We start from the raw sequence: 26,921 nt of genomic DNA, 5'->3' as shown, positions 1-26,921 counted from the left end.
ATTTAAGTTGAATGATATCCGTGCATTTAGTTTGCCTTGTGAATGTAAGCAAAATAAGCAGAAAATGGCTAATTAGGGATTGACTTTGAATTTGAGAGGCTAGTTTTGTACGGATAACATAATACATGTTCACTGAACTTCAATCATTGAAATCTACTGTCTGTTTATCTTCTGGATTATGGTATTATGAATGGCCTTTCTTTGTGTATGTATATGTGTATTTCAGTTTTGCAGGCATGAGGTGATAATTACTCAATAGAGATAGGTGTTTGGGGAAAATCAGAGGCACCTACTTTTTATTGAACTTTTTTTTTTTTTTTTTTACATTAACAGTCCAGTACAGTCAAACACACACCTTTATCCAAACATAAATATGCAATAAAAAAGGGGGGGGGGGGACAAGCATAAACAATATTTATCTCCCAGTTGAGCATCATAACTTTTCAGACATTTCAACCCCAAGTTCTTACATATTGCAATACCTTGCCGAATCGTTCCACAAATATTGCAGAGTGGCCGTCAGCACAGAATCACAGTTTTTCCAAGGGAACAATGTCCAATATTAATGCTCCCCACAACTGTAATGATGGAGGTTCATCTCCAACCTATTTGGTCATTAATGGCTTCCCGCCCTATCATAAAAAGAAGCTGTACAGTATCTTTATAGTCTTTAAATGATCCTGGTATAAGACCCAATAGGCATAAAGGCACCAGTTTTATTAATGTGATTGTCTTTGGTTTAGAAACAGAATAATTTCTTTCAACATTTACAGACTTGTTTGATTTTACTTGTACCCACTTGTTTTATGTTGTTGTAAGCATAAGGTACTTGAGACAGATGCACAAAGAAGGTCAGAGGCATCTATCTAAATTAATTTTCTTTGAAAACTGTCTGAATCCTTTGAGTTACCTCACTTTTTTTCAGCTGCACTGAACCAACTAAACTAGCTTCTGTCAGTCTTTTTGTATGGTTATGCAGTTGTCAAACATTCAATGGTACTTCATTAGTTGGGGGGAATTATTTTTTTTGCCTTTGTACAATACTCAGCCTCGGCTGCTGTGGCCTCGGCCTTGAAGTGATGTGACTTGCCTTTGGCCTCAGGGGAAATGTATTGGACTACAATACTGGTCTAGCTACACTCTTCCCTGCGACCACCTGAGTCTAAAATTTCTTTTAGGTTGCATCTCCTCCAAAGAATGTAGTCCACCTGTGTGCACCGTCCTACACTCCTATGTCACCCTGTGCTCCTAATTTTTCTTTAAGTATTCACAAACATCATTTATATCCTTTTTTGCAAAACTAAAACTCCTCTCGATACCACATCTACCCATTACTTCATCACTTCTGTTCCATTCACCAACATGCCCACTGATGGCAGCTCCAATCACCACTGTTTCGCGTGTGGGTACGCTCTCTACACTAGGGATGGGTATCGATAAGATTTTAATCGATTGATACCATTATCGATTCTGCTTATCGATCCGATTCCTTATCGATTCCCTTATTGATACCTCTTGTGAATTTTTTGTGTACTAAAAGTAGGCTATACAGGTTTTCTATGTCAAAGGGTCAAAGAGCTTTTTCTTATCGTGCACCTGCTCTGTGGAATGGTCTTCCTGTGACCATGAGGCAGTCAGAGTCCGCGGACAATTTTAAGTCAAGACTTAAAGCCTATTTTTATTCTCTTCTTATAAATAGTTTTTATTTTTATCAGTTTTATTCTTTTACTTCCGTTTTAATTATGTATGTGAATTTTTTATTTATCTATTTATTTTAATTTTATAGGCTCCAGCCCCCCCGCGACCCTTAATTGGATGAAGCGGTAGAAGATGAATGAATGCTGCCTATTACAAGCAGAAAATATAAAAATGAAGTATTAAGACAGGCAAAGAATTTGAAAGGAACAAGTGTCTATATAAATGAGCATTTAACAAAAAAAAAAAAATGCAGATATTGCTAGGGAAGCAAGACTATTAAAAAAACAGAAGCACATTGTTGCTACATGGGTCTGGAATTGTAGGGTGTGGATTAGAGTAAAAGAAGGAACAAACGGTATACAAATTAAAAACATGGAGGACCTTACGAAATACAGACCTGAATAGACAATCAAATATGACGTCTGTTGGTAATTGGACCAACAAGAAAAATCTGATCAAACATGGAAATAGATGATAAAATATATGACATAGACACTAATATTGATGAAAGTATATTTGACTTAAAAACGATTGGTTGTGAGTATTATACGGTAGAACAGCTAAATAGTGAAAAAATTGCAGAAGATACCCTGTCACTCTTACATATAAACAGTCGAAGCTTGTATTGTAAAATGTCGCAAATAAAAGATTATTTAAATCAGTTTAAAAATAGATTTAGTATTGTTGCAATCACTGAATCTTGGCTTAATGATGATCTCATGGCTGATGTTCAAACAGAGGGATATGAGTTATATTTTGTGAACAGAAGAGATAAAAGGGGCGGTGGTGTTGCTCTGTACATAAAGGCAGATCTGATATGTACAATTGTAGAAGAAATGACAACTGTGGATGACATCATAGAAATTGTAACAGTGGAACTTGTACATGAAACATCTAAAAATATTTTAATCAGTTGTGTATACAGAGCACCAGACACTTGTGTTGTGAAATTTACAGATAGAATAATAGAGTTATTCCATCAAATTAAAAACAAAACACTTTTTATATGTGGAGACTTTAACATTAACATAGAGAGCTCCAGTTGCCAAAGAATAAGTGATTTTGTGAATTCAATGTATAGTTTGGGGTTATTCCACTTGATAAAACCAACCAGAATCACATCGCAAAGTGCAACGGTAATCGACAATATATTTACAAATAGAACAGATTAAATTATCAGGAATGGGATCTTGATGACAGATGTTAGTGATCATTTACCAGTCTTTTCAATATTTAAATATAAAAATAGGTACAAGAAAAAAACTGTTATAAACTTTAAAGAGACAAGTCCAGTAAAAGCCTTAGAGGCATTAAAATATGATCTTAAAATCAAAATTGGGAAGAAGTTTATGTCAGTGATGTTAATGTAGCATATAACTCATTTATGAAAATATTGATGAAATCATATAATAAAACTGTAAATTAATAGAAATTAGTAAGAAAAGAGTAAATAACCATGGCTGACAAAGGGAATAAAAAATGCTCGTGCAAAGAAAAACTATTTATACAGGTGCTTTTTAAAAATGCAAACAAAGGAAACAGAACACAGATACAAAAAATATAAAAATAAACTATTGACAATAATTAGGAAACAAAAAAAGATTATTATAGTGAACAATTAAATAAGAGTAAAGATAATATGAGGGCAACATGGGGAATTATAAAAAGTGTGATTGAAAGTGATGGAGCGAAAGCAACTTTTCCAAATTACTTTGTCAAAGAAAATAAAGAGATATATGACAAAAGAAGTGGCAAATGGGTTTAATGATTATTTTTCAAATGTAGGATCAAGTCTGGTGGGAAATAAACCAATAGTAGAAGATACATTACCTCACTTGTAAATACGGTCAATAGTATTTTCCTGGACAATGTGGAAAAAGATGAAACAAGAAATATTGTAAAAAACTGTGTAAGCAAAAGATCAACTGACCATGAAGATTTAGACATGATGACTGTAAAAAGTATAATAGAAACTGTTATTGAACCATTTACTTATATTTGCAATCTGTCTCTGTCAACAGGGATTTTTCCAGATGAAATGAAAATTGCCAAGGTAGTCCCATTATATAAAAATGGAGACAAACATAAATTCTCTAATTACAGGCCAGTATCATTGCTTCCACAGTTTTCTAAAATTATGGAAAAGTTTTTGTGACAAGGTTGGATAAATTCACTGAGAAACATCATATTTTAAATAATGCTCAGTATGGATTCAGAACAAAACATTCTACAGCTATGGCAATTATGGAATTAATAGAGAAAATATCAACAACAATAGAAAAGGATTATTTTGTAAGTATTTTTATTGACTTGAAAAAAGCTTTTGATGTTATTGACCACTCAAGATTGCTTCACAAGTTACAACAATATGGAATAAGAGGTATTGCACATCAGTGGGTAAAAAGCTACTTAGAAAACAGAAACAGTTTGTTCAGATAAATAATATCAAATCAGAATTGTGTAATATTGCTTATGGAGTACCACAAGGATCAGTAGTTGGACCCAAACTGTTTATTTTGTATATCAATGATTTTGTGAATGTATCTAATGTGCTTGGTAGCATTTTATTTGCTGATGATACAATGCTGTTTTACTCTGGATCAGATATACAGGAAGTAGCACAAGTGATAAAAACAGAATTGGAAAAGGTTAAGCATTGGTTTGATATAAACAGACTGTCACTAAATATTAATAAGACAAATTTCATATTGTTTAATGACAGAGCAAAAAAAAAATAACGTGTCATTACAAATAGATGGAATGGATATACAAAGGGTAAAAGAAATGAAATTTTTAGGAGTCATAATTGATGAAGATCTTACATGGAAACACACAAATTACATAAAAGGAAAAATAGCGAAAGCCACTGCTGTTTTGCATAAAGTAAAATATTCATTAAATAGTTATGGTTTATTAACATTGTACAATTCATTGATTTTCCCATATTTAACTTATTGTGTAGAAATCTGGGGATCAACATATACAACTTATATACAACCTTTGTTTATTCTGCAGAAAAGGGCTTTAAGGGTTGATTAGCAACAGTGGTTTAGAGATCCATCTAATCCATTGTTCATTAAGTACAGGGTACTTAAATTTCGTGATTTGGTCGATTTGAAAATATTACAAACAATGTACCAAGCTAATAAAAATGCTTTACCAACAAACATTCAAAATATGTTTGAGAAAAGAGTAGTAGTTATAAACTGAAAGGAATAGAAGTCTTTAGAAAACCAAGATACAGAACCAGAGTAAAAGAACGGAGTATTGCAGTAAATGGTGTAAAATTATGGAACAATCTCAACAAAGAAATTAAAGAATTAAGGTCGCTTAAATTATTTAAAAAACGTATTAAACTAGATGTATTAAGTAAGTATGAAACTATAAAATAAGTTAGTGGGCTGTAAGGAAGTAAAAAAAAAAAAAAGTAATTTGTTAATAATGTATAAAATGTTTTAAGTTTAAAAATGTAACCTGTCAGAGATGTAATCTAATAATGGTCATAATTATGAAATAAGTCAGTGGTATGTGACAAGTTAAAGAAATACAATCTGTTAAATAATGTTGAAAAATGACGCTGGATATTGAAAGATTGTATTGTAAAAAGGGGCAGAAAATATAAGACTTGTTCTTCTCTCTGCTCCTTTTCATTCTGGTAATGGAGATGCTTTATTTCTGCTTTTCTGTTTTTTTTTTTTTCTTTTAAATGAATGAAATAAATAAATAAATGAAATGAATGAATGTTGAACTGTTCTATGTGAGGCACCTTGAGATGGCTTTTGTTGTGATTTGGTGCTTTATAAGCCCATTAAATTGAAACTGAACAACATTTTATTGAGTCTTAAAGTAAATAAATATGAAATTGGTCACTGGATCCTTAAACTTTGGACATAAACTCTACATGGTGGATCCTTGATCTCTGGACATAAACAGAAATAAACAAAATCTGTAGTTATTGTCAAAAGCATTTCCTTTCAGACATTATTGGCATGAATGTCTTTCCATACATCTGAGCTGTGCTCTTGCAGCTGGCTGTGCTGAACATCAGGATGTAATGTCTAAAGAATGCAGCACGTCTCATTTTGGGAGGAAAAAAAAAAGTTTTAGTCGATTGTAGTTTCTTGTCTGTATTACAACGTTTGTAAGCGGTGTCATTTTATTCAAAGCAGCAATTTGTTTTGAAGTTATTAATTCCGACCGGATTCTGTCTCAGCAGAGAGCTGTGCAGCTGTGCCAATGGAACAGAGGACGATTCTTGTTCTTGACTGCAACAAAACGTCAGTCCTAGTTAGCGACTTTAATCCACATAAAAGTGACTCATGATATTTTAAAGGCTTTGAGAGGGGTTAAGAAGCGGACTTGCCGTTTCTGAAGAGCAATGAATCAAAGAACCATGAACCAGTGGATTGAAGCATTGTTTCATTGGTTCACGCTTCAAAGTGGCATCGCGCTGCAGAAACGAATGATTACAGAGCCTCTGCAGGGTCTGTAATCAACGTAGAGGAATGATAATTTTCCCGACAAACACTCAAAAACAACGGCTGCTCTGAAGGACTGATAAGGGAATCGTTAAGCAAAAAGGCTATTGATATTGGTGGATCGAATCATTTCTTAACGATACTCAAAAGAACTGGTTCTCGATACCCAACCCTACTCCACACCCTCATATAATTCACTCTAAAAATCTTCTTTCTACTTCATCTTGTAACCTACCCATGGGGTATATGCACTGATGACATTCATCATTACTCCTCCAATTTCCAACTTCACACTCATCACTCTGGCAGACACTTGTTCATCTCCAATACAGTCTTGACAGACTTCCTTTAAATGAACACAAGAGAACAAAATTTATGCGTGAGCGTCTTGCCGCCTCCTACCATATTCATTTATCCTGGCTTGCAGGGTTCTAGCTAGGACCATTTTAGTGCAGGGTAAATTATGTGATTGCGGGCTCATGGTTAGGGGTCTGCTTAAGGGACTTTGGTGGGGTCCAGGGGCAATGCCTCGGTGGGGGCCGCGGCTGGCAGAACTCCCCAAAACTATAGGATTATATACCTCTAAAACGTTATTGGCAAGCCCCATTTAAAAACAAAATTGCATTTATGCTAGACATTATATATTTGTAATATCAAAGTTTATGTTTTTGTCAAAGTCTAAGTTAATAAAATAAACAACACTGAAAAGGTCATAAATAATGTTGAAAGGTTTAAAAACAATATTTGCTGGACAGCATTTGCACTCCTTCAAAATGACACACTGTGCCTTTAATCCAGTGAAGCAGGCAGTTTTGTTTATTTGAGTGGGATTGCATTACTTTTTTCTTTTCTTTTTTTTCCCCCCCAAACAAATAACCCATAATTGTCTTGTTTTGAACAAAAGCTGAGTCTGGGAATGATTTGATTGTCAAACCAGCTCTTTTAAAAATGAAAAACATTCTGAATCAGTTTTTGAACTTTCCAGTTTCACCAAGGTTTGTAAACAGTTCATTTGTAAACTGTTCCAATGAAAACTATTAACTTTTCATGTGAAAAGTTAATTGTCCTCCTCCCCTCACACCATCTTTGTGGTTTTTTTTCTCCTCCTAGCAAACTTGGAGCTTTTTGGAAACACAGCCTTTAAACTGTTAAAATAAACTGTAAATTTTGAACGTCATCAGCAGCTACAGACAGGAGGAGCTCTGGATTATTTAATGAAACCATTTGGAGTTTTTTTCCCCCCCACTGAGGCAGACAGAGACACTGTTTTCAGCTGTGCACTGAGCTGCCTTTACATAGCGCTGTGGCCTCACAGAACAGTAAATTTGACCGACTGGTGTTCTGTGCTGTTTTGTGGCTGATTTGATATGAGCAAAATGAGAAATATATTTCTATTTCTTTATATTTGGTACTTTATATTAATTGCAGGCTATAAAGTATTAGTAAAACATTTATGAAGTGCAAGTACAACCCCAATTCCAATTAAATTGGGACGTTGCGTGAAATGTAAATAACAAAATACAATGATTTGCAAATCCTCTTCAACCTATATTCAACTGAATACACCACAAAGAAAGATATTTAATGAACAAAAAAGGAGGAGTTCTCCGCGCTTCTGTGCAGCACAAAAATCCGGTGTGCAACCAGGTAGGACTGACTTATAAAAGAGAAAAGCAGCTGGTGCAACACAGAAATAGGTGCTGAAAACAAACAAAAGGGACTAAAGTTTCGAGGGGGGGGGGGGGGGGGCGTGACCATCTGTCCATCAAAGCACTCATCCTTTGTAATCAGTTCATAATTAGAGACACACTGTCCCAAAAAAACAAAACACGACAAAAACCCAGAAAAAAAATGTTAATATTAAAGAAAAGTGAATTTCAGTTCTTCATTCAAACCAAACGGTTCCAAAGTGCCCAAAGTATAAATCCAGAATGCTTCTCTACATAAAGGTTTTTTTAAATGATGTCAACCACCTCTGGGTGGAACTGTGATTTTCTCAATACCCCAGAATTTTAAAGATGCCAGAGAGCCCTGACTGGCCTGTTCCTAATGCCTCGCCATGGCATAAGTTAAATCTTAAAGCTATCCGTGATCTAAATTGATGTTTTGTTTGGCCAATATATGCGAATACACAATGGCACTTAGGAGGTATACTACATGTCGGTTAAGCCCCTTTCACACTAGCGTATTTGTAGAGCTGCGTATTGCGGCGTTGTGTTTCATTTAAATACGCCCGAAATGCGCATACTCAGCCCTTTCTGTGTTCGTAGATCTGCTTGCAGCTGCGTGTGTTCGCTTTTTAATGTGTACAGTCGTGTGTACCTTGCACGCACTCAGTTTTTGGTTGTGTACAGGAGCACCGTGTTGCACAGACACGCATGCAGTAACACTGTGCTGCGCAGACCTGCTTAAAACTGCGTCCAGCGCTCTACGCGGAACAAAATTAAACATGTTTAATTTCTTCCGTCCTATGCACGTAGCCCTCAACATACTGCTGCGTAGGGAGAAAAAAAAAAAAAAAAAAAACTCGACGCAGAGCTGCTCAACTCAGCGTAGACGATACGCCACAACAAGCAGTTCTATGTATATGCAAGTATGAAGGGGGCTTTAGAGGATGCATCACCACCACTATAAACGGAGCACTACAGAAAATTACCATTAATAAGGAGGAGCACGACAGAAGTTAATGCAACCAATTAAGTTAATGCTAAACAAAACTGTATGGCTAACTGGTGTTGTGGAGTAATGATTTCACAATTAATATAAGCCATTTTTCCCTTGTTACATGAGCACGTTGGCCAAGCAAACCATCTACAAAGATGCAATTCAAGAAAACAGACTATAGAGGGAAAAAAAAAAAAAAAAAAAAAAAAAAAAAAAAAAAAAGGTAAACATAAATACTGTAAATTCAAAATTAGTCTAGGATTTATTTTAATCGAGCAGTGTTTTATAATACTGGTCCTCTGGGATGTGTTCCATTTTGCTTGCTCTACGCACACCTGATTGGTTCATTCGGGTGTTTGTTAGTTCTTAGTTCTTGATTGGCTGAACACACCTGAATGAGCTGTTCAACTTTTGGCGGAGCAAACAGATGAAAAAATGTGCAGGTTTGGGATTCCTGAGGACCAAGGTTGGGAACCAGTAGTCTGGAGTGTTCAAAGGCTTTTTAGTCACTGAATGACTAAACAGTTTTAAAATCTCTTGGAGCTGCCTGCTGCTTAGTCACACCCATGAAATGGATATGAATAAGAACACAGAATACCTTTTTGTTGCACAAAGGGAACAAAGATGAGATACTAAATCAGCTGTGACACAATGGACAAATTAGGGAGTTGCTTTTATGAATAACCCTGCCATAACAACACAACCAGTTTTGTTGAGATACAGACCTAAGCGACAATATCCATAGCAACAGTTAATGCCTCTTGTTGGATGGCATTTTCCTGGTGAATGATGGGATCGATTAGTCCTTCCAATTTAATTAGGTGACCACGATGAGCACATGAAATTTGATTACATGGTATATGGCTTGTCAAGTGTTTGCAACTGCAACATTTCTCTCACTGTGCTCCACAGGTGTGAACTACGGATCAACAAGCATAATTAGATCAAAAGTGCTCAGAGAGGACATCAATACTGCACACGCGCACACACACTTCAAAGTATCAGGCATGTGGAGAAAATATCACAGGAGATTTTACACAGTCACATTCTGCAATAAAATATCTGATCGGGGAATCGAATTCTTATTTATTACGATTCTGAATCGATCCAAAATGTCCAAGAATCGATTTTTAAAAAGTATTTTTTTTTAAATATTTTCTTGCTTACTTGCTGCGCGTACTATTTGTCAGGCAACGGCTTCTGTACTGCAGCATCCCCGCGAGGGGAGGATCCAGCGTGCTTCAAACATTTGTGAGCTGCAGCTTAGCATGGCGGATGAAGAGCTAATTCAGCCAGCACCATTTGCTGCGTGACAAGGAGCTTGACATGACTTATGCAGTGTGCAAAATCTGCTAAATGAAAGTCAAGTACTTCGGAAACACTTCAAATCCGCAACTCCACATGCTACTCCATCACCCAGAGCTAAAACAAGCGGAGCAGCGGTCTCTGCCGACTACTGACCAGCGCTTCACTAAACTGCCAGCCAACTCTGAATGAGCAAAGCAGATAAGTAAATTTACATCTAGAATCACTTGATTAACCTTGTTTAAGTAATATAACTATTTCTCAGAGCTCTTTGAATCGAAAATCGATTCTGAATCAAATCGTCACCCCAAGAATCGGAATCAAATCGTGAGTTGTTGTACGATTCACATCCCTAGTCATTGTCCTACTGAATGATGAACTGTCGCCCCAGTCCAGAGAATTCTGGAGCAGGTTTTCATCCAGGATGTCTCTGTACATTGCTGTGTTCATCTTTCCCTCAATCCTGACTAGTTTCCCAGTTCCTGCTGCTGAAAAACATCCCCACAGCATGATGCTGCCACCACGCTTCACTATAGGGATGGTAGCTGGTTTTCTCTAAACATGATGACTACCATTCACATCAGAGTTCAATCTTTGTCTCATCAGACCAGAGAATGTTGTTTCTCATGGTCCGAGAGTCCTTCAGGTGCCTTTTGGCAAACTCCATGTGGGCCGCCATGTGCCTTTTACTAAGGAGTGGCTTCCGTGTAGCCAATCTACCAGACAGGGTTGGGTATCGGGAACCGGTTCTTTTCGAGAACCGTTAAGGAATGATTCAATCCACCGACATCAATAGCCTTTTTGCTTAACGATTCCCTTATCGGTCCTTCAGAGTGGCTGTTGTTTTTGAGGGTGTTTGTCGGGAAAATGATCATTTCAAACCCTGCACCAGGTCTGTAATCAACCGCTTCCTTAATGGCTCCGCTTTGAAGCAATGAAGCAGTGCGCTGACCCACTGTTTTGTTGGTTCTTTGCTTCACTGCGCCTTCTTTTCAGATGCGACAAAGCCGATTTTTAACCCCTCTCAAAGCCATTAAAATATGTCAATCATAAGTCATTTTTGTGCAGATTAAAGTCACTAACTGGGACTCCTGTCTTGTTGCGAGAAAGAAACAAGAATCGTCGTCAGTTCCATTCGCACAGCTCCAAACGCTGTGTGGCTCTCTGCCGAGTCAAGTTAGAAAGATAGTCCAGTTGGTATTAATAACTTCAAATCAAATCGACGTTTAAAATCAAATGACACCTCTTTCCAAACGTAATACAATGCACTGCAATTGATCAAAATGTTTTTTCTTTCCTCCCAAAATGAGGCGTCCTGCGCTGACGTGCAGGTCAGATGTATGGAGTGACATTCCGGCCAAAATGTCTGAAAGGAAAAGCTTTTGAAAAAACTACAGATTGCTTATTTCTATTTATGCCCAGAGATCAAGGATCCACCACACAGACTTTATTAAAGTCCAGAGTTTAAGGAGCCAATGACCAATTTCATATTTATTTACTTTAAGACTCAACAAAATGTTGACATAGAAAACCTGTAAAGCCTACTTTTAGTACCCAGAAAATTCACAAGAGGTACTGATAAGGGAATTGGATTGATAAGCGGAATCGATAGATAAAATCTTATCAATACCCATCCCTATCCCTGACTAAGTCCTTTTCCCCCCGATTGCTCAGTTTAGATGGGCCGCCAGCTCTAGGAAGAGTCCTGGTGGATCTGAACTACTTCTATTTACGGATGATTGAGACCACTGTGCTCATTGTTAAAGCAGCAGCAATATTTCTGTACCCTTCCCCAGATTGGTACATCAAGACTATCCTGTCTCAGAGGTCCACAGACAATTTCTTTGACTTTATGCTTGGCTTGTGCTCTGACATGCACCGTCAACTGTGGGACCCTACATATTAACAGGTGTGCGCCTTTCCAAATCATGTCCAACCAACTGAATTTACCCCAGGTGGACTCCAATTAAGCTGTCGAAACTTCTCAAGGATGATCAGTGGAAAACAGGATGCACCTGAGCTCAATTTTAAGCTTCATGGCAAAGGCTGAATACTTATGTACATGTGATTTCTTCATTCTTTTTATTTTTAATAAATTTGCAAAAAGTTTTTCACATTGTCATTATGGGGTATTGTGTATAAAATTTTGAGAAAAAAAATTTAATCTATTTTAGAATAAAGGCTGTAACATAAAATGTGGAAAAAAAGTGAAGTGCTTGGAATACTTTCCGGATGCACCACAAGGTAAACGGACTGACTTTCTTTGCTAACAAAATTTTAACTATTAGAGAAAAAATTACTCATAACCATCCCAAAGACGTATCGTTATCTTTGGCTGCTTTCAGTGATGCCGGTATTTGGTTAGACTGTTCTGTCTGAGTTATTTTCATTAGTTACTTCATCCAAACCATCAACATGTTTATTAGACCCCATTCCTACCAGGCTGCTCAAGGAAGCCCTACCATTATTTAATGCTTCGATCTTAAATATGATCAATCTATCTTTGTTAGTTGGCTATGTACCACAGGCTTTTAAGGTGGCAGTAATTAAACCATTACTTAAAAAGCCATCACTTGACCCAGCTATCTTAGCTAATTATAGGCCAATCTCCAACCTTCCTTTTCTCTCAAAAATTCTTGAAAGGGTAGTTGTAAAACAGCTAACTGATCATCTGCAGAGGAATGGTCTATTTGAAGAGTTTCAGTCAGGTTTTAGAATTCATCATAGTACAGAAACAGCATTAGTGAAGGTTACAAATGATCTTATGGCCTCGGACAGTGGACTCATCTCTGTGCTTGTTCTGTTAGACCTCAGTGCTGCTTTTGATACTGTTGACCATAAAATTTATTACAGAGATTAGAGCATGCCATAGGTATTAAAGGCACTGCGCTGCGGTGGTTTGAATCATATTTGTCTAATAGATTACAATTTGTTCATGTAAATGGGGAATCTTCTTCACAGACTAAAGTTAATTATGGAGTTCCACAAGGTTCTGTGCTAGGACCAATTTTATTCACTTTATACATGCTTCCCTTAGGCAGTATTATTAGACGGTATTGCTTAAATTTTCATTGTTACGCAGATGATACCCAGCTTTATCTATCCATGAAGCCAGAGGACACACACCAATTAGCTAAACTGCAGGATTGTCTTACAGACATAAAGACATGAATGACCTAATTTCCTGCTTTTAAACTCATAAATCTGAAGTTATTGTACTTGGCCCCACAAATCTTAGAAACATGGTGTCTAACCAGATCCTTACTCTGGATGGCATTACCCTGACCTCTAGTAATACTGTGAGAAATCTTGGAGTCATTTTTGATCAGGATATGTCATTCAAAGCGCATATTAAACAAATATGTAGGACTGCTTTTTTGCATTTACGCAATATCTCTAAAATCAGAACGGTCTTGTCTCAGAGTGATGCTGAAAAACTAATTCATGCATTTATTTCCTCTAGGCTGGACTATTGTAATTCATTATTATCAGGTTGTCCTAAAAGTTCCCTAAAAAGCCTTCAGTTAATTCAAAATGCTGCAGCTAGAGTACTGACGGGGACTAGAAGGAGAGAGCATATCTCACCCATATTGGCCTCTCTTCATTGGCTTCCTGTTAATTCTAGAATAGAATTTAAAATTCTTCTTCTTACTTATAAGGTTTTGAATAATCAGGTCCCATCTTATCTTAGGGACCTCGTAGTACCATATCACCCCAATAGAGCGCTTCGCTCTCAGACTGCAGGCTTACTTGTAGTTCCTAGGGTTTGTAAGAGTAGAATGGGAGGCAGAGCCTTCAGCTTTCAGGCTCCTCTCCTGTGGAACCAGCTCCCAATTCAGATCAGGGAGACAGACACCCTCTCTACTTTTAAGATTAGGCTTAAAACTTTCCTTTTTGCTAAAGCTTATAGTTAGGGCTGGATCAGGTGACCCTAAACCATCCCTTAGTTATGCTGCTATAGACGTAGACTGCTGGGGGGTTCCCATGATGCACTGTTTCTTTCTCTTTTTGCTCTGTATGCACCACTCTGCATTTAATCATTAGTGATCGATCTCTGCTCCCCTCCACAGCATGTCTTTTTCCTGGTTCTCTCCCTCAGCCCCAACCAGTCCCAGCAGAAGACTGCCCCTCCCTGAGCCTGGTTCTGCTGGAGGTTTCTTCCTTTTAAAAGGGAGTTTTTCCTTCCCACTGTAGCCAAGTGCTTGCTCACAGGGGGTCGTTTTGACCGTTGGGGTTTTACATAATTATTGTATGGCCTTGCCTTACAATATAAAGCACCTTGGGGCAACTGTTTGTTGTGATTTGGCGCTATACAAAAAAATTGATTGATTGATTCACTACAAGGCAACACGCAACAGAGACAGACATTAAAAGGAAGGATTGAGATTTTACTTTAATAGCTGCAGTATTAGTGGTATTCAAGAGTCCACTCAGTGAAAGAACAGAAGGGGAAGGGGGAGGAAGTGAAACAATAATGACTGCCATTTACAGAGTTGGAGTGCAGGTGTAAGTGCTATATTTGTGTGTAACAGAAAGTGTTTCTCCAAGCTAAAGCCACACTGTCATTATCGTTTTGAGACTGTGTGCATTAGAAAAGATAAAAAACAAAGTCAAACTTGTAATACCAATTCTTGTTTTTAGAGCCATTAATGATGTATGCTGTACAATCAATTATTCCATCCTGGCAAAAGAAGACTTAAAAACAACTTAAGTACTCACAGCACAACTCTGAGCAGGAATTAAAGGAAAAAAAAAATTACACACACACACACTCATATATATCGTGATTTTTTGTACACAATCTACCCTTTCATTGCACCCTTTTAATCCACTGTGCAGTTGCTTCTTACCGGTTTTAGTGTAAAGTCAGATGGAAACAGCTGAGAAAAAGGTGTATAGTGTGTGCTCTTTTCTCCTGCTCAATAAGATTATATTTTCAGTAGGCCTATAACCCCAGCACTAACCACTGCTGCTGTTTTCTAATGTAGCAATAATAATGTAGAAAGGCTTTGCCCTATACTTCATTTAACTATTCCAGACCTGTAGTGTTTTATGGAGACAGCTTTCCAATAGTCTTTTCTATTGCTTTCATGCAATCCCAACACTATGTGAAATCTGTTAAATAAAACACTTTTATTCTAAGACTTATTCATATGAATAATGCACTGAAAAATGACGTATAAAGTTCAGGTTTTTCCCGTAATCATTAAAAAAACAACAACAAAAAAAAAAACAGCCTAACAGAAAAAGTGCAACTCTAATACTTTTTGAAATAAGAACATGAAAATGGTATTTTTCTGTGTGGATGGACGCAGAAATGAGTAAAATCAATTATAGGCCATTTTATAATGATGTTTTATCATTTAAAAATTCTTATCATTGTTATTTTCTGTCAAGACAAATTCAGTCACTCTGCTGTAGCCAGCTGTGAAAGGCTGGTGATGGGCATGAATTCAGAGATGGCGAAAATAAAATGCATTCAGTTTATGCACTTCTTCCTACTTCCATTCAAAGTAAGCTTTGTGGCCAAGCATATCAGCAGAAGACTTAAAAATAAAAAGCAACAAAACCCCACCAGATACCAAGGGAAAATTTGCCATTAAATTTTTTCTTTTTTTCTTTTTTTTTTTAAACTGCAAATATCCCATTCCATCGTGCTGTTATTGATTCAATCCTGGCAGATCACACTGAACAAGTATTTTGAAAATGTGGATGTGTGTGAAAATCACATATATAATTTACAAGTTCAATTTTAATCAGAGGACATTATGAGCAACACAGTAATTACGTCCCCTTGGATGCTCCCTTTTTTTTTCCCCACTCAGGGACGCCACAGCAGATCTAAGATGGATCTGTATGTTGATTTGGCATAAGTTTTATGCCGGATGCCCCTCCTGACCCAACTCCACATTACATGGAGATATGTGGCAGGGGTGCGGTTTGATCAGTGACAGGAACCTTCTGCATTGAAACCAAGTGCACTAACCACTTGGCCACTACCCCTGCCATTATGAGCAACACAATAATGTAGCTAATACTGTGTTCTGAGGAACAGTCACATTTTTTTCTTAAGTCATCTTTAAGAGCCAAGCATGTACCTGCAGCCTAGTGTCGTCTGGAGCAGTGTGGTGATTCCTACACAAAAGAAGATTGTTCCTATGAGCTGGCTCGTGGCCCACTGGTCAAAGCCAACACACATGGCCTCGGCAAGTAGGAACGGCACCGCTATTGTTCCACTAAAGCATGTCAAGTAGTGCTGAAGAGACAGAAGTGTTTCATTTTAAGGGGTAAGCATCTACATAACTATCATGTTATACTCTACATGTCAAGTTTGTTTCCAGCATAAACACATCTTAAGACATTTTTAAAATAATGCCAATCCTGAGCTCTTATGTAATAAAGGGGTAATGAGGAATTCTTCATCACTAATGTACTATGATACAGCATCAGTTATATATTTTAGAGACAATTATGCACACAATGGAAGCCTGTGTATGTATGTAGACAATGTAGTTTTGTGGATCAGTCTTTATATTTACCTGTAAACCCAAAAACACACACAAGTACCAGGGTGGAGTGTCTTCAATGGTATAGATCATGTCCAGCCTCCTTGCATCCACACTGTCTGTGCTGTCCAAAGTCTCGGAAATTGAACTCTAGATTCACAGCAACAAACAAAGAATCATTAAACATGTCTAAAGTTTCTGGATTTCAAATATACCTTTTCCGAGAGTTTCCATTGTGTAATACACCAAAAACAATGTGTTCTGTGAAACACCGTTTTGCTAAATAACAGGATTTATATTCTTATGCCACAACTCTTCATGACATTTAGTAGGTGTCATGAAAAATTATAACTTCATGTAACATTTTAATAGCATCTTTGCAAAGTTTTTTGCATACAGAAACTGCTGACACCCACACAGCAGCAGAATTACTCATTGTGCCTGCAAAGTAAATTCTTGTGGTCATCTTCCTGGATACGCATTGTGCAAACTGTCACCCGACCACAGGCTAATCTTGTGAAACCCAACAAAGCTATCCATACGTACCAGATAACCCATACATACCTGTATAACAGATGTGTTCTATTGACAGATTCATGCTCCTCCTGTATAAGAGTGTGCGAGCCCAGAGCTCAGTGAACAACTTTTGACTGTATGTTGACTGTTGTGTCCTTGCTGCAAGTATTCACCAAGGATCTTTAAATTTACTTGTCCTGTCTGGGGCTGGTGAGCACAGAAAAGCTGGAAGCTTAGTGGGAAACACACTGAATATATCTTTCTTCTGTTTTATCTCAGCAATCCCTTTTGTGCTACATGAATAAAAACAAAAACAAGGTCACCCTTGAACGATCTGTTCCCCCCTCTCCATGTACATCCAGATTTTCATCACAAAAAGCGCAAAATACAATCAAAACCAAAATTGAAGAAGAAAAACATTGAATGAAAGAGGCAATAATAATAATGATGCCCTGACAGCACAATATCCCCCACTGGCAAATGCTGGTTTAGTACATGTGGTTGCTACATTCTGATAACATTCCAAGGTATGTGATAGTTTATTTCAGAATGCAGACACCCACTCATGAAACTGACGGCATCTAGATTTGTTAATCAAGGGCCATAACTCTGGTAAAATGGGCCCAACTTGAACGATATTATAATATGCGTATTACCAACCTATAACAAGGACTTGTACCAAGTTTCACGAAATTCCTCCTAAAAGTGTGAGAGGAGTTGATTTCCGAACACTTGTACCCTTTTGGGACGGACAGACAAATTGCTAAGGCATAATTCCCCTTTGGGCATTCGGCCAGCGGGGGATAATAAAACTATGCTTATAATCCAGTAATATCTAAATATAAGAAAGTACACCAGAGAATAAGTATTCACAAAGTTCTGCCTTTATTCAAGTCACAATTTACAAACAAATGACGTGCTGGTGGTCAACCAATCCATATTTATCAACAGTTCGTACATAATACTTACAATGACAAGACCCAGTGACCCCTTACATGACTATTATAAAAGTGGGAGATGCTGGTGAGCAAGGAACTGAAAACTAAAGCCGTTATATCAGATACACAATGACAGTTAAGAGGAGACTAGAGTTTCATTCTTCTACCTAAGCCAGAGATGTTTAAAGAACAGGCTACTGTGAAACATTAATAACTCCGGATAAAGCGGAAGAAAATGGATGGATGGATGGATAGTTTATGCCTTCATGGTGTTCAACCTTAAAATGAGGCTCTCATATTTTTTCACCATGACCCAGTAGGTGTGCATATTCTGATAATTAAAGGTGCTTCACAGATTATTTTTTTCCCCTAATGGGAGTGCATCTTTGAGAAATAGGTGTGATAGGCAAAGGACAAAAAAAAAAAAAAAAAAAAAAAAAAAAAAAAAGGCAGGAAATTATATGGCACACCTACCATGACGTGGCAACCCCCTCCTCCCCGACACACACACACACACACACACACACACACACACACACACACACACACACACACACACACATCAGTATCAATCTTAAAGCAGAGGGCGAGTGTATTGTTTGGAAGGAAATTAAGTTACAATGGAAAAAATGCTGGGAGCAGGAGACTAAGCTAGTAGAGTGACAGATTCATTAAATAGCTGAGTTGTAGAAGAACAGGGTGGAAAAGAAAGGATGAAGTCACTACCAGTTTCAATTTATTTCATTTATGTAGCACCAAATCATGACAAAGCTGCCTCAAGGCACTTCACACAAGTAAGGTCTAAACTTAAGCCTGGGCTCCACCAAATAATAAGCCATGAATAATGAGCCATGCATAGGTGTGTCAGCGATTATTCAAAGAATGACCCACGTTTTTAATCTATAATTAATCTATCACATATCCGCTACTAAGGTGCCTCTATGTGCCTCTCTGTACCCCACATGTGCCATCTAGCAGCCTCTAGTGAGCCACAACTGTCATTAGAGCCTCGAATGACTCGCATCAGCCACGTAATGCCGTGATAGCGCCATGATAATGCAATGCTGGCGCTCGGGCTGAAACGATTAGTCAAGTAACTCGAATAATTCGATTACAAAAAATGTTCGAGGCAAATTCTGTGCCTTGAAGCTTCGTTTAACGTTGTAGTATATATGCCAGGCCTGTGTGTGGCGCTGCAACGTCCGCAGGAAAAACACAGAATAAGACGAGCATAACAGCTAATCAAATTAGCAACAATAGCTACCGCTTTCCAATGTGACACGGAGTAAAATAAAGGCTTTTAAGAGAAAGATGGCCCACGGTGATCATCTGAAATAGACTTACTGTGCATTTAAAGTGAAGCAGTGTGTTTGTCTATTTTTAAAAAACACATGGTCTGCTCGACGTGGGGAGGGACTATTGACCCGGTGGCCGGCTGCTGTCTCTCTCTGCCCGGTGTGAGGGGCTGTCAGACCGGGCGAGTCACAGCTCTGTCCCCGGTTACATTGACAAACAGCAGAAGTCCACTCTTTCTTCTGTGTTTCCCTTAGACTCACACAGAATTTGACTTTTTAATTTTTGCGTTTTTGGGCAACACACAACACTTCACAAACACGGTAACTTAAATAAAATAATTAAAAAACTGACTGCGAGGCTTGCATGTTCAACCTCCAGCTGAAATGCATCTGCTGAATTACTGAGAAAGAGGGATTAAAAAAAAAAAAAAAAAAACTTAAAAATTGTTAAATTTTACATGTTGGATAAAACAAAATAGAAAGCCACATCCCATTGCCATTTCAGCAAAATGCCAACACTTTGGCCGAGTGACATTGTGCCCTTGCTTAGGGAGAGCCCTGGACTATTGATCTTGTTTAAAAACACAAAAGTACTTCTTATCCGAATAATTGATAGAATACGCGATTAATAAAATAATCGATAGCTGCAGCCCTAGTTGGCGCACGTTTAGGCATGGGTTTGGTCCAAACCTCCAGCCCTTCCACACCTGGTCCCTTTAAAGTTTTCAATTCACAGCAGTATTTAAAGATGTCTTTTTTTTAATGCAGTCCAAAAATACACGCTCCAGTATAGTCCCACGGCTGTGTGCTGTGCCCCAGGTTGCTGTCCACCTGTAATGCACCAGACCAGCTAGAACCAAACCAAGGGTTCCTGGACAGCCGCCTCTGTGCTCCTCGCTGGCTCCATGGCTTGTTGGCTTTATTTCTTCTGTGGCTTTAAACAGACACATTGTGATCCCACTTTTAACTTTGTGTTGTCTGTTTATTTCTGCAAAATCCCTCTTTTGCACGCACGCTGCTGTTCTACATTCCTGGAGAGCCATCTCTGTACTCCTTCTCACTTGCTTCCTTTCCATCCGTGGCTTGCTAGCTTTATTTCTTCTGAGCCTTTAAACACACACACGCACATCGTGATCCCACTTAACTTTGTGTTCGTCCGTTTATTTCTGCTAAATCACTCTTTTGTGCGCGCGCTGCTCTCTATTCTTGGACAGCCGCCTCTGTGCTCCTGCTTACTGGCTTCATTTCCATCCATGGCTTGTTGGCTTTATTTTTTCCCCTGGCTTTAAACAGTCATTTTCACACCGTGATCCCAATTTTAACTTTGTGTTCGTCCGTTTAGGTCTGCAAAATTGCTCTTTTGCGCATGAGTGCTGCCATTCTACATACACAATAAGGTGGCCGCTTTAATTATATACACCTGCTACACTCACGTGGATCACTTCCCCCCCCAAAAAAATTCTTTATTTCTTCCGCAGCTTACAAATCACGTGATACAACTTTTTAACTTTGTGTTATGTCTTCAAAATCGTGCTTTTGCACATTCTCCTGTGTGGCTGCACAGCTCTGTGCTGCTTTTAGCAGCTTCAAACACACAGGCACTTTCACACAGTCATCCAAATTTTAACTTTGTGTTCGTCCATTATTGACTGAAAAATCACTTTTGTTAGCCGGCGTTCTGCCTAAATGCTTGTTTGAAGCGTGATGAGTCACTGCCTCATCTCATGTGATCCATTAACAAGATATTAATCAACCACAGACATACTTTTACAGCTAGGAACTGTTTTATCAAGCTATAAAAACATTAAAAATAGTTACCTTAAGCTGTTCAAAATACATTCCACATGGAGCAGAAAAGAGGAACAAAAAAAGCGTCCAGATGAAACAGTCCTCTGTGATTCCAGAAGTGACTAGAGGTGTTTTCAGCATCCAAGGTTTGGCAGAAAATGATTAATCCATGACAAAATAATTATTTTATATACGGCATCCAGCGCACAGAGCAAGTGGAACTGTGTGCACAAGAGGGTAGCCGCTCCAAAAATTGCCTTTCAGGTCCTGCGTAGCTGCCAGGCGCACGGATAATGGGCTTTTAGCAGCCTCATAAGCACCACACACGCCTGTAAGTCGTCGTAGTAACTCGTACACAAACTGCCCCATGCTGCTGTTGATAAATTTTGAACATCTTGAAATTAGAGCCACGCTAAGAGAGGAGCCTTGTTAACTGAAGATAAAGCCTCTAAGAGCCACTATTATCCCACGATAGTTGAAGAAACCCTCTCGTAGCAAAGAAAACATGCTGTGTGGCTCATTATTCATCCTTTATTATTTGGTGGGACCCAGGCTTTACCAACCCCTAGAGCAAGCACACAGGTGACTGCCGCCTGTGTCTTGAACAGTACTGTCTTCCTCCTAGGAAAGCACCAGGATGGACTATGTTTGGAATGTCCACAGCCAGAGACGGTGCAGCATGTTATGTATTGTAATAAATATTCCAGAGAAAGGCAGGAGCTTCTCAGAATTTAGAAGAATAGACCAGAAAGAAGTTTCTGTAGACTGTATTTTAGACATAGGGTCAAGTGGGAGGGGGAAGTGTTGGCTTTTTAAATACTTGAAAGACAAGAGACTCAAGAGAGGATTTAGTACTGCTATAACAGACTGATTCAGAACATGGCAGTAAAGCAACAACAAGTATGTTGCGGCCATTAAATGCCATAGAAGATGACTGTGCACTTGCTGTGCAGGTTTTATCACTGATCAGAGCCATTTCTCTGTCCCATTTTAGTCACAAATTTGCATTGGACTGTTACTGTTCCCTCGACATTTATCTAAACATTTAACTTTATGCTTTTATAACAACTGAGTGTCAAGAGAAACAAAAATAAAATTTGATACAAGTAAAGCTGCACCTACTTTTCATTATTAAGTCACCAATATTGCTTTTAGTTATCAGAAACACTGACATGGGCTTAAATTAGATAATTATTCACTTATATAAATGAGAAATGCAATACTGGAAACGTGTTTATGTCAGTCTTTGTGGGATACTGACAATTTATGTGTCGTGCAAAACAACACACAAATGCTTTTCACATCAACATTTAACTTCTATGAACGTGGTAAATGTTTACAATATTTTCCTCCACATGAATAGTTCATGTCCATGGAAAAGAAGAATCCATAAAATGCAGATTTAGAAGGCTGTAATTTGCACGGTGACAATTTGAAGTGAATTCATCCCAAAGATAGATTTTAATTTGTGTGAAATAACTAACAAATGATAACAAATTTGGTCATAAACATGAAAAAAGATCAAAGACTTACCGAGAGTGTTAGCGTTTCCGTATAAATGATGACTAAAAAAAAAAAAACTAAAAAAAAAAACAAAGTTGGGTCAGCATTTTGGTCCACCCTGCTCGAACCATCCCCATTTCAGTTTATTCCTGATGAACTTTAAACCATTTCCCTGCAGCAGAACAACATTTCCATACATTTGCTTTGTAGTTTTAACACCATACGGACAGAGTTCAAGGTAAAATCTAACAGCATCTCTCATTTGCTGCTGTTTGGGCGGGTGTCGGCACGTTACATTTATCCTTCAGTCTCGGATCAGGACGTGAAAACACCAGACTTGATATCCACTGTGGCGTCTCAAAGATGTTTCCAAACAATTTTACAAATACGAACATCATGAAGTCAAATCACAAATCCAATGTAGGCCAGGAAAACTAAAATAAACCAGAAATGTTCACAGCTGAAGTAAAAACCCAGACTTTGTGAAATTTGGAAAACTCCCATCACTGGAAATAAGTTAAAGTACGAGGTCTGTTAGAAAAGTATCCGACCTTTTTATTTTTTTCAAAAACCTGATGGATTTGAATCACGTGTGCTTGTGAGGCTTCATCACGGAGGTGCTGTTGCTGCGCCATCAGCTTCGTGCCGATGAATTTCGCCGCAACTCTTTTCATGCCAAAATCTTCTTTCACAGTGGAATGTGCCGAAAAAGTGCTGATGTCCACCTCTTCCGCAATATCTCGGATAATCACATAACGGTCCCACATCATCACAGCGTTCACTCTGGAAATGATCCGGTCATTTCAGCGTGTTGATGCCGATCGGAGCGCGGCGTGCTCTCCACCGTTGTGCGGCCGTCTTTAAACCGGTTGTACCGCTCCTTAATCTGTGTGATGCCCATAGGATCATCATCGAAAGCCGTCTGAATAATCCGAATGGTTTCCACCTGGCTGTCACCCAGTTTCTGGCAAAATTTGATGCAGTCGCATTGCTCCAGTCGTTCCGCCATTTCCTTGCAAAGAAAAAACGCTGAGAGACTACACCCATCCTCACACAAAGGCTGCTTACAAGCAAATGACGCAACCGACAGGTGTGAAAAAAAAAAAAAAAAAAAAAAAATCACACTTATACAGTGCAATGTGTGTGAAAACATGAGGGTGTCAGAAGTTCAACATCCTCACAGCTCCTCCTTGTCCAACACTTCTAGACTCCATAAATTTGTCAGAAATAACTACACTGACCCTTGTAATGGCCCTTGTTCAACCACTGTTCATGTCACTAAAACGCTTTTATCACGGATCATTATTGCCAGTGTGACTTTCCATTATCTATGACAGCTTTTCCTACAATTGTGCATTTTATTCTATTGACAAAAACTCCATGATGGGAGGTGATGGTCTAGTGGTTAAGTGTTGGGCTTGAGACCAGAGGATCCTTGGTTCAAATCCCAGCCTGACCAGAAAATCACTAAGGGCCCTTGGACAAGGTCTTTAATCCCCTAGTTGCTCCCAGTGTGTAGTGAGTACCTTGTATGGCAGCACCCTCACATCGGGGTGAATGTGAGGCATTATTGTAAAGTGCTTTGAGCGTGTGATGCAGATGGAAAAGTGCTATACAAATGCAGTCCATTTACGATTTATGATGTGAATTAAATTGTGAGCTTTTCCTATAGCATTGCTCAAAACTCACAGCTTGCCCTCCCACCCAGGAATTGCTCACCTATGTACATCCTCACCAAGCTTCTTATTTCCACCATCTCAATTTAAGCCACATGACAGGATGTGCAGGATGTGTGGAAAAAGGACCTATACTTTTGGCTCTCTGTTGGAACTGTTTACACAGAGACTGCTACCTGCTGTTTTGGACTTTGAACTAACAGTCTTTTTCAAGACTTTTTAACTTTTTTTACTTTTTCACCGTGCTCCAACGCCTAAAGAAGACCTCTAACGGTTGAAACATCGCGACGGAGCACTTTTATTTTATTTTTTTTGGCACTGTTGTCGTGCGTTACCTGTGCTGCTCCACAGCCTGTCCAGTGGATTTTTATTTTATTTTTTTGGCACTGTTGTCGTGCGTTACCTGTGCTGCTCCACAGCCTGTCCAGTGGATTTTTATTTTATTTTTTTGGCACTGTTGTCGTGCGTTACCTGTGCTGCTCCACAGCCTGTCCAGTGGATTTTTATTTTATTTTTTTGGCACTGTTGTCGTGCGTTACCTGTGCTGCTCCACAGCCTGTCCAGTGGATTTTTATTTTATTTTTTGGCACTGTTGTCGTGCGTTACCTGTGCTGCTCCACAGCCTGTCCAGTGGATTTTTATTTTATTTTTTTGGCACTGTTGTCGTGCGTTACCTGTGCTGCTCCACAGCCTGTCCAGTGGATTTTTATTTTATTTTTTTTGGCACTGTTGTCGTGCGTTACCTGTGCTGCTCCACAGCCTGTCCAGTGGATTTTTATTTTATTTTTTTTGGCACTGTTGTCGTGCGTTACCTGTGCTGCTCCACAGCCTGTCCAGTGGATTTTTATTTTATTTTTTTGGCACTGTTGTCGTGCGTTACCTGTGCTGCTCCACAGCCTGTCCAGTGGATTTTTATTTTATTTTTTTGGCACTGTTGTCGTGCGTTACCTGTGCTGCTCCACAGCCTGTCCAGTGGATTTTTATTTTATTTTTTTGGCACTGTTGTCGTGCGTTACCTGTGCTGCTCCACAGCCTGTCCAGTGGATTTTTATTTTTTTTTTTTGGCACTGTTGTCGTGCGTTACCTGTGCTGCTCCACAGCCTGTCCAGTGGATTTTTATTTTATTTTTTTGGCACTGTTGTCGTGCGTTACCTGTGCTGCTCCACAGCCTGTCCAGTGGATTTTTATTTTATTTTTTTGGCACTGTTGTCGTGCGTTACCTGTGCTGCTCCACAGCCTGTCCAGTGGATTTTTTTTTTTTTTTTGGCACTGTTGTCGTGCGTTACCTGTGCTGCTCCACAGCCTGTCCAGTGGATTTTTATTTTATTTTTAGCACTGTTGTCGTGCGTTACCTGTGCTGCTCCACAGCCTGTCTAGTGGATTTTTATTTTATTTTAGCACTGTTGTCGTGCGTTACCTGTGCTGCTCCACAGCCTGTCCAGTGGATTTTTATTTTATTTTTTAGCACTGTTGTCGTGCGTTACCTGTGCTGCTCCATAGCCTGTCTAGTGGATTTTTATTTTATTTTTGCACCGTTGCCGTGCGTTCGCTGTTGCCGTGCGTTACTTGTGCTGCTTCATGGCCTGTCTGGTGCCTTAACTAAAGCACTCCTTCTGCTGAATCACCTCTAAATTATTTACACATTATTCACTTTGCGTGTTTTTAGGAATCCGCTAGGTTGCGTAGCTACTAGCTCTTAGCTAATTTAGCATGGCGGCTTCTCCTGTCTCTCCCGCACTTTTCTGCTCTGGTTGTGAAATGTTTAGTTGTTCCTCGGCCTCCTTTAGCAGTAACAGTACTTGTAATAAGTGCAGCTTATTCGTAGCTTTGGAGGCCAGGCTGGGCGAATTGGAGACTCGGCTCCGCACCGTGGAAAATTCTACAGCTAGCCAGGCCCCTGTAGTCGGTGCGGACCAAGGTGGCTTAGCCGCCGTTAGTTCCCCCCTGGCAGATCCCGGGCAGTCGGGAAAGCAAGGCTGACTGGGTGACTGTGAGGAGGAAGCGTAGCCCTAAACAGAAGCCCCGTGTACACCGTCAACCCGTTCACATCTCTAACCGTTTTTCCCCACTCGACGATACACTCGCCGAGGATCAAACTCTGGTTATTGGCGACTCTGTTTTGAGAAATGTGAGGTTAGCGACACCAGCAACCATTGTCAGTTGTCTTCCGGGGGCCAGAGCAGGCGACATTGAAGGAAATTTGAAATTGCTGGCTAAGGCTAAGTGTAAATTTGGTAAGATTGTAATTCACGTCGGCAGTAATGACACTCGGTTACGCCAATCGGAGGTCACTAAAATTAACATTAAATCGGTGTGTAACTTTGCAAAAACAATGTCGGACTCTGTTGTTTTCTCTGGGCCCCTCCCCAATCAGACCGGGAGTGACATGTTTAGCCGCATGTTCTCCTTGAATTGCTGGCTGTCTGAGTGGTGTCCAAAAAATGAGGTGGGCTTCATAGATAATTGGCAAAGCTTCTGGGGAAAACCTGGTCTTGTTAGGAGAGACGGCATCCATCCCACTTTAGATGGAGCAGCTCTCATTTCTAGAAATCTG

General features: G+C 39.0%; 1 protein-coding gene across 1 annotated transcript in view; it reads right to left on the bottom strand.

The window, feature by feature from the left end:
* The window catches only part of LOC117510808 (solute carrier family 23 member 2-like), a 135,988-nt gene that overhangs the window by 35,336 nt on the left and 73,731 nt on the right, over nucleotides 1-26,921 (bottom strand). The window contains 2 exon segments of the mRNA XM_034170682.1: nucleotides 16,244-16,401; nucleotides 16,685-16,801. Of these exon segments, the coding sequence (XP_034026573.1) occupies nucleotides 16,244-16,401; nucleotides 16,685-16,801 (275 nt within the window).

The sequence above is a fragment of the Thalassophryne amazonica genome, chromosome 5, assembly GCF_902500255.1.
Source record: "Thalassophryne amazonica chromosome 5, fThaAma1.1, whole genome shotgun sequence".
NCBI lineage: Eukaryota > Metazoa > Chordata > Actinopteri > Batrachoidiformes > Batrachoididae > Thalassophryne > Thalassophryne amazonica.
The sequence above is the reverse complement of the archived record's forward strand: the minus strand, read 5'-3'. Positions and strand labels throughout refer to the sequence as shown.